The following is an 8,147-nucleotide window of genomic DNA, read 5'->3' on the forward strand; positions in this document are numbered from 1 at the left end:
CTTCCAGTCATATCGGCAAATTTATACTCATTGTATTCTCTCAGGCCAGGGTGTCCTCATAACTGGTGTCAGGAAACTATAATTTTCTAATTTGGATATGGATTTATAGACAGCAAAGAGAGCAAAAATGTATGGAACTTCCCATAGTTATTCAACATATAGTGCTTTTCCTTTTTGTATTTGAGATAAAGTCTCACTATAAAGCGGCCAGTCTGGCCATGAAACTTGCAATCCTCCTGCCTCTGCCTTCCAAGTGCTGGTAACACAGACATACACCCTACTCCTAAGAACTTTCATGTGATTCCATACCCACCCACAAACACTCCCAATGCTTCCTATTATATTGATGGTCCCTAAAATGGCCTTGTTGAAAAGGTTCATGATCTATGTACAGGATACACAAATCCCTTGAATACAGGTAAACCAGGCATGTGACTATTACCACATTAGAAAGGGTGTTTTCCTATCAGCAAAGTCTGGGTGTTGTGATCTATAAAAATGGCTTCACTTCATTTTGACTTAAGGACAGAGAGTTCAGAACTATCCTTATTCTCCCAAAGTTGTGTCATAAGACCTAAAAGTCTAAGGCATGGCTACTGTAGGATGTTTGGTCTTAGGTGTGGATGGCTTATCTAAATAACAAGAGACTTCATCTAAGGTGTGGTTGTTCTTAACCCTCAAGTTCAGATAACAAGAGATTAGTGTACTGAACGTTTGGAAAATTAAGGAAGTAAGTTTATTTGTTTCTTGTATCTTGATAAAGAAGTCTCTTGCCTTCCCCTCTTTGTGGTTTAGGTATATTAGAATGTTGAAGAATAAACTTGGGGCATTCAGTATTCACTGTATTGACGTCCCGACTCTATTCTGTGTCTCCATCTTTTCTTTAGTATCTCTACCTGCCATTTCCTCAATCCACACTCCCCCTCATGGGTATAACCAGGATCCTACACCTGGGGACACCTGTGCTATAGAATATGATTTTAACTATGTAAAGATGTGTTACATTTGTTTCACCTTGCCTGCCTAGGGAACCTGATTGGCCTAATAAAAAGCTAAAAGACCAATAGCTAGGCAGGAGAGGGATAGGCAGGGCTGGTAGGCAGAGTGAATAAATAGGAGGAGAAATCTAGGCTCAAAAGAAGAAGAACAAAGAGAATGAGGGAGAAAGAGAGGACCACACCGGGGGCCAGAAGCCAGGTAACCACCAGACAGCCAGTCAGGAGGAGCAGTGAAAGTAAGATGTACAGAAGGAAAGAAAGGTAAAAAGCCCTGAGGCAAAACATAGATGGAGAGAAGCAGGTTAAGTTATAGGAGCTAGTGGGACAAGCATAAGAAGATAAGGCCAAGCATTCACAACTAGTAAGAAGTCTCTGTGTCATGATTTGGGAGTTGACTGATAACCTAAAAAAAAAAAAAAAAGAAAAAAAAAAGCCTGGTCTACACCAATAGTGGACAGCCCTACTTTCTTTCAACAAAGAACTCTTCAAGAGAAAAAAGTTCCCATTGTCCAAGGTTGAAGGGGGCTGAAAAGCAGAGGGCTCTTCCAAGAACTTGCAGAAAGTTATCAAGCAAACAAGATAATTAATCTTAGAAACCGAGATAATTAATCTTAGGAGAGAAATCAAAAAGAAGAGTGATGGCAGGCAAGGCCTGGAGGATTCTTTTGAGACTTCATCAAGCAAAGCAATTTGAGTTCTCGAGTCTACACTGTGAGTGTGATGCAGGGTAACTCCTTCTCACCAAAGTGAAGCGAATTCTTCACTTAGGCGAGTGGGGCAAACAGCAAGAACGTGTGGGGACCAGCATGTGAGACAGAGAAGCTCATCAGTCCAAGGAACTTAGTTTGAGGGCACATTTTATTTTGAAGTGCCAGAGAACTAACATATACCAGCAGCACAATTAAAACAAGTCACCCTTTAAAACTCATACATGGGAAATTTATTACTAAAATGATAAACAACAGGGACAATACAAAAACAAAAGAACCTTAGAGAGTGATAAGAAAGCAATTGAAGAACACCATCAATAGAACTTATTTTCATTTACTTAACAATAATTCACTTTACATTCCCCAGATTGTCATTTCATTTTCCATGAAATACATAAGCATCTATATACTGAAAGTCAGGAGAAATCTTTAACTTTAAACTTATTATTTTATGTGTATGAGTGTTTTACCTGCATGTATATTATGTCCCTGCATCATGTGTGAGCTTGGTGCCCGCAGAGGCCAGAAGAGGATGTTGGGTACCCTGGAACTAGAGTTACAGATGTTTCCAAGCTGCCACGAGGGTGCTGGGAATTGCAATTGGGTCCTCTGGAAGAGCAGCCAGTGCTCTTAACTGCTGAGCTGTCTCTCCAGCTCTGAAATCTTTAACTTTCAATAATGTTTTTATTTAAGATAGGCAAAACAAAAATAGCAATTCTGGTTCTTCAGTATGCATAGTATCTGTGTGTGGGGAACACCAGACCTTGAGCAGAGACCCACTTCCCCTTCTGCCTGGGAGTAGGCAGCTGTAAGACAATGTTTAGTAAAAACATGTTTACTAAAAACGATACAATAAGTTCCTGAAAAAGGCCTTCCCACGGAAATCGCCCTGACCTCGACCTTGTCCAAAGACTAATCGCACCTTAAAAACCCACACACATCCACCTCTGGAGTCAGAGCAGAACCAGCCAGGGTTGAGGAGAGAGCAGAAGCTTCTCTGGTGGGAGCCTTTCTTAGGAAGTTTTCTTGAACCTTTTTGGAGCCTGTTTAAAGTTTTCTTTACATCGTTGAACAAGTCTCTGTGTTGTCAATCCCCGACACCCTCCGCACGTTCTCGGACACAGGCCGCGCAGCAGACTCGACATCTGTGGTACAGTAGATTGATCACATAATATATTTTGACAGCTTTCATTATTCTTCTAATATTCATACATAATTTGTAAACTCTCATCTTTAAGTAAACTAGAGTCTAAATTCAATAAATACTATACAAAGAACAATTATAAAGCAGTGTTAAACTGTCTCCGACTGGGGAAGGATTCGTATAGCAAAAGGTTTTTGCGAGAATCGACTCTGAAGGCAAACAGGAAACCTGCATGGTTCCCAGGGCAAGAGCCTGTGCTTTGGCAAGGTTTCTGAAAGGCAAGCAGCTGACATTTCTGAGTTCAGAGAAATGTGTTGACGAGGAAAGGAAGGTATTCCTCCTGCTTTGCCTGACCATGGTCTACTTGAAAATAGCATTAAATAATGCATGAAGCAACTTCAGACACTTTCTAATAAGCAGGAAACAGGGCCTTTCTCTCCAGAAAGACAATAGATCAGGTACATTCTACTTAATTGTTGCATATACATTCTATTTGATGACCAAATTCATAAACAACATTTTCTTAAACCAAGACCTTTGGAGTTTGACCCTGAATAGCTAGTGAAGGATCCCTCATTCTCATTCTCCATGTAAACCAGTCAGCTAACATGCTAATGTTACTGGCTATAGAAGAAACTTCACATGCCGTGGCAGGGCTCTGTGTGTGTGTGTGTGTGTGTGTGTGTGTAAATGATTTTCAAGTGTGAGTATTTGTAAAATAAAGACAATAATAACCCCTTTGGTGCTCGGCTGAGCAAGTTGTAGTGCTTATTATTTTGAATTGAATTTGGATTCCATTTTGCTGGAAAAGAAATGTGTCTAAGTGATCACAATAACCAACAGAGAAAGCTGTCATAGCTCACAAAATCTAAGAAAACTTACTGACTTGATAGTTACATAGAACTACCAACCCCATCAGAAGCATGCCACTGTGGAAAGGACACAATCTCATCTACAATGTCAACATGTAAAATGAAAGGCTTAGGCCTAGGGTGCTGCTGTGTGACATTTTGAACTATGCTCAGTTTTATTTGCATCAGTATGTGTGCTTTAAAGAACAAGGGAATTAAAGAGGAAGCCATTCTCGACACCATTGTGTAATGAATGAAAACGGTGAATAAAGAAGGCTTTTGTCCCTCTATAGGCACGACCCACCCCAACCCACCCACCACCAGCCCCTCGGCCTTCTCAGACAACCATGCCCTACGAATATCACACCAACAGCATTGCCCTCTGCCCCGAATCAAAAAGTGAGGCACCAAAAGGTAAATTACACTTTGGCAAGCAATCGATCAGACAATTCTTTGAATTTCTCTGAGGTAGTGGACTCCTAATCGTCTCCCAGTTCAAAAGCGTCTCAGTTGCTGGACTAAGAGACAGGTAGAGTACTGGCTTCATGCTGACTCCCTTTCAGAGACTAGTGACTATGATTAGCACATACTCCAAAGTCATCTTCAGTAGCACCCTCACTATTACGTGGAAAACAGGAAAACACTACAGTTACCCCATTAGGAGGGAAAACACTGCTTTCTGAGGGCACAGTTCATTACAACTTAGATTTAATCCCTGCATGTGTCTCGATAAAGTGCTTGGTGCACTGTTAGGTGCTCAAGAAATGTGATGTCCCTAAACATTTCAGATCTCTGACTTAGTAAGACGACAAGCAAAATCAGCAATTAAGAACCAACCAACTGCAGGCTTGACATCTCTGCATGGAATTCTGTAGAGTGTTAAGTTTAGATGGTGTTGGGCAAGGCATGGGTCCACAATTCCATCTTACTCAACTTTTTGTATCAGACTCTCCCAGTTCCATAGTGATCTTATTATGATGTGAGACTTTGGGATTTCTATCTGTAATGAACTTTTCTGAAGACGAAGTGATTAACTTTCTCTGTTGTTCTTCAAGTTTTTCTGCTAGGCATTTAATCAAGACAGGGTCCACTTTAGAATCAAATTTATTCGCAAACCAATGTCCTTCCTTTATAAGCCACCGTAATTCTGCAGCACCGTAGATACATACACTTCGAAGGTGCGAGCCAGTGCAATTGGGGTAGAAAAAGCCTTCATAGTAATTCCATTTGACCAGGCGGGTCTTACTCTGTAGGTCAGACACATCTTGGGCTGATCTGGAAATTTCTCCAGGTATTCCAGGGATCCGGATCAAGGTAGCCCAAAAGTGCTCATCGGGAGAGTATGTATCTTTAGACCAGGCAAAAAAGTCTTCAACGAGGGAGCTGTTGAAAATATATTTAACAAATGCTTGACTTAAAACAAAATAGGCACTGCCTACAAATACCTCAATGTTATGAGGGGGCGCCTCCTTGGAGATGTTTGTCCTTACTGGAAGCTTCATATATTCATAAGGCACTGGTCTGAGCTCATGGTGATAAGTAAACCTTTCCATTTTACCACTAGGAGGTTTTACTGTCTCTAACATATTCTGTCCTTGGAGCTTTGTCAGCTCTGACACTAATTCAAAATTTGACTTCAGGGGAAAGTCTTGCCCACATAGGTTGATGACATATTTCCACTGAACTGAAGACTTGAGAAGGTCTGAGAGGCAATTCAAATCAGCCTGGAGCCTGGAAATATGGGCATACTCTACAGTCTCCAATTTGGAAGCGATGAAAATATTGGAGAAGCACTTAGCTAGGTTGTTCATGGCAACTTTGAACTCTTTTGGTGACTTGAGGTCATAGTGGATGCAGTAAAGATTGTGCTGGTTATAAATGGCATGAATTAGCCTTTCGACCATAATTGCATCTTTGTGGACCACCAGCGAATAGGCTATTGGGAAGCTCTTTTCCTCTCTTGAAACAAGCTTTTCATGGTACCGCCTTAGGGTCTGATAAATATCACAGTCACTTGTCATCGCCACAACATCACCATCCTCCAGGTCAATGATGTTTTGTCTTCTGATTTCCAGACTCTTGCCAATTTCCAAAGGTTCCTGCTCATAGATCCCTGAGCAGTTAACTTCATACCTGACTTCATCCCGGAGAGGTGGATACCTGTTTCTTACAAAAGGGGAGGTACTTAGGGAATATTCAACTAAGTAAATGTCTCTTTGGGGGAAGAGGAGCCGGCCCACATTTAGAAGCTTTAGCAGGGAGAACAGCCATACTGTTAAGAAGAGGACGAAGATCTTCTGCTGGAGGGTGTATTTAAAGCAACATCTGAACATCTTCATTCTGCAGAGGAGAAAGGGATGGCGGCTGTTAATTAACTATTAGGAAGAGAAAAATCAATTTAGTTTATCCGAAGTTTACTGGGTACCACCTACTACACATTCCTCAGAGAGCTGAACCCGAAGATAAAGGAAGCAAAGTCCTTGAACAAATCCAGAAATAATTAAATAGAAATACATTTTCAGTGAACTTTGTAATAGTCGAAAGTCATTCGGAGCGATGTTGGTTATCGCAGTGAACAATAACAATCATAGTTGTTCACTAATATGGTGGAGGGCTGGTTCTAGGACCTCCAGGCAATGGGCAAGATCCACAGAAGTCCAGGTTCCTTAGATTAAATGGCTTAATATTTTCAATAGCCTATACTCAATTTCCTATGTACCCTTTTCTGTTTCTAGGTAATCTACAATACCTAATGTGGTACTCACAACACTTGTTCACGTGGATTCACCATAGCACCAGGTTCAGGGCAAATTCAAATTCTGTTTCTAGGAACTTTCTTTTTCAGGTTTTCTAAATGAGTTTTGCTGAATATGCAGACAAGTAACCCACAGATACAGAAGGCTAACTACACAATGTGTCACTTATAGTCTGTGTTTTGTCTCAGCATATTTGAGAAGAGATTACTGTGGTTTGGGTAGAAGCTGAGAGAACTAGATTAATGAAGGGGCCCTCAGAGATCCAGTGACTCACTTGAGGCAAAACTATCATAGAACTTTATTCATCCTTCAGATGCTGACAGTGGGGACCTAAAGTTAGGAAACGACCAGAGAACCCCATTCAGAAATCACATCAGACAGACTGTAAGAAGTATAATTTGAAAAAAACTGCACAAACCTTATTTCTTTGTTAGTCCCCATTTCCTTATTGGGATTGGCAATATAGAATTCAGACTGGAAAAAGTCCAACACTTGTTCAAGGTACAGTAATAAAAATGGCCTTGGGTTTACAGTGTGTTGCCTAGCCTGTGGAAGAGTCAGTTTTTCACAACTTTGTAACAGTAGTCAGAATCCTTGACCTTGAGCCTGAGCGGCCATGACTCAATGACTGTGTGTGTTTGGAAAAGCAAAAGCTAAGACCTAACAGTGGACCAACACTCCTGAGTGGGGCCTTCATTCAACAAGGATGCTGTCTGGAGTGGAGAAGGCAGGGTAAGTCTGAGGTATGTTGACAAGCCAATCTGTGAATGTGAGTGTGATATGAATTGGATCCTCTCACTAGATTCGGAGTGGATGGTCTCTTCATCTGTAGAGAAATCAGGACAGAAGAGAATAGCAGACCAGTTCTAACTGCACGGAGCCTGAGTGCCTTCAGGATTTCCACAAGGAAAAGCCCACCAGGGACCAGAATGGCCACCACTTAAGCTTGGGGGAAAGGTGAGGGTTGGAGAGAAATGTGTCAGCAGCATAAATGTGGAATTGAAATCCTGGTGGCCAGGCTGAGTATGGAGAAGACAGGAATGAACTGAGAAAGGAACCCCAGGCAGCCAGAGGGAACGGGATTCTACAGCCCAGGTCAAGGGCACTAAGTTTCAGACTCAGAAGCCCGAGCACACATGTACAGCGGTGCTGTGATAAAACAAGACAGGAGATGAGTCAATTCAGAGTACACCTTATAGCTTCAGGGCATCTGGAAATGAGAACATGTTTAAAGAGACTGACACAGGCTCCCAGAGTTGCATGCCACGGTTAACCTAACTACCATCTTCCCATTTACATGAAAAGATAAGGACCAGCCCTCTGCCCATTGCCAGGGCCTCAGCGTCTATGTTCCTGCCCTTCTTGGGTCCAGCCCTAGGTTTGGAGAGTTTGAGCTGTCAGGAAGCCAGGGTAGCTGCTCAAAGCAGGCAAGTCCCAGAGGACTGGGCAATGGACTGTGGGGTGTGTGTTCTAAGAAGCCCTTGGGAATGGGCTCTCACTCCCTGTTCTGGCCTTTTCTGGTCAGGGATAAGAGTGAGTTTCAACAGAAAAGGGGAGGCACTAGGACACCCTGTCCTGGCTCTCTGAATGTCTGTCTGTCCTCTCCTCAGGGACCTTTCAGGAGGAAAAGTTTGTCTGGCTGGGTTTGGTAAGAAAGAAGTACTTTCCAGTATTAGTACCCTGCCCCA

General features: G+C 42.1%; 1 protein-coding gene across 1 annotated transcript in view; it reads right to left on the bottom strand.

Annotated features, from left to right (window-relative positions):
* Window positions 1-4,027: 4,027 nt before the first annotated feature.
* Window positions 4,028-8,147, bottom strand: part of Gcnt4 (glucosaminyl (N-acetyl) transferase 4) — a 26,831-nt gene continuing 22,711 nt past the window's right edge. The window contains exon 2 of the mRNA XM_005065497.4: window positions 4,028-6,043. Coding sequence (XP_005065554.1) covers window positions 4,633-6,042 — 1,410 coding nt within the window. The 5' untranslated portion in view covers window position 6,043 and the 3' untranslated portion in view covers window positions 4,028-4,632. The remainder of the gene's footprint in view (window positions 6,044-8,147) is intronic.

Source organism: Mesocricetus auratus, unplaced genomic scaffold (genome assembly GCF_017639785.1).
Source record: "Mesocricetus auratus isolate SY011 unplaced genomic scaffold, BCM_Maur_2.0 Super-Scaffold_100020, whole genome shotgun sequence".
Lineage (NCBI taxonomy): Eukaryota > Metazoa > Chordata > Mammalia > Rodentia > Cricetidae > Mesocricetus > Mesocricetus auratus.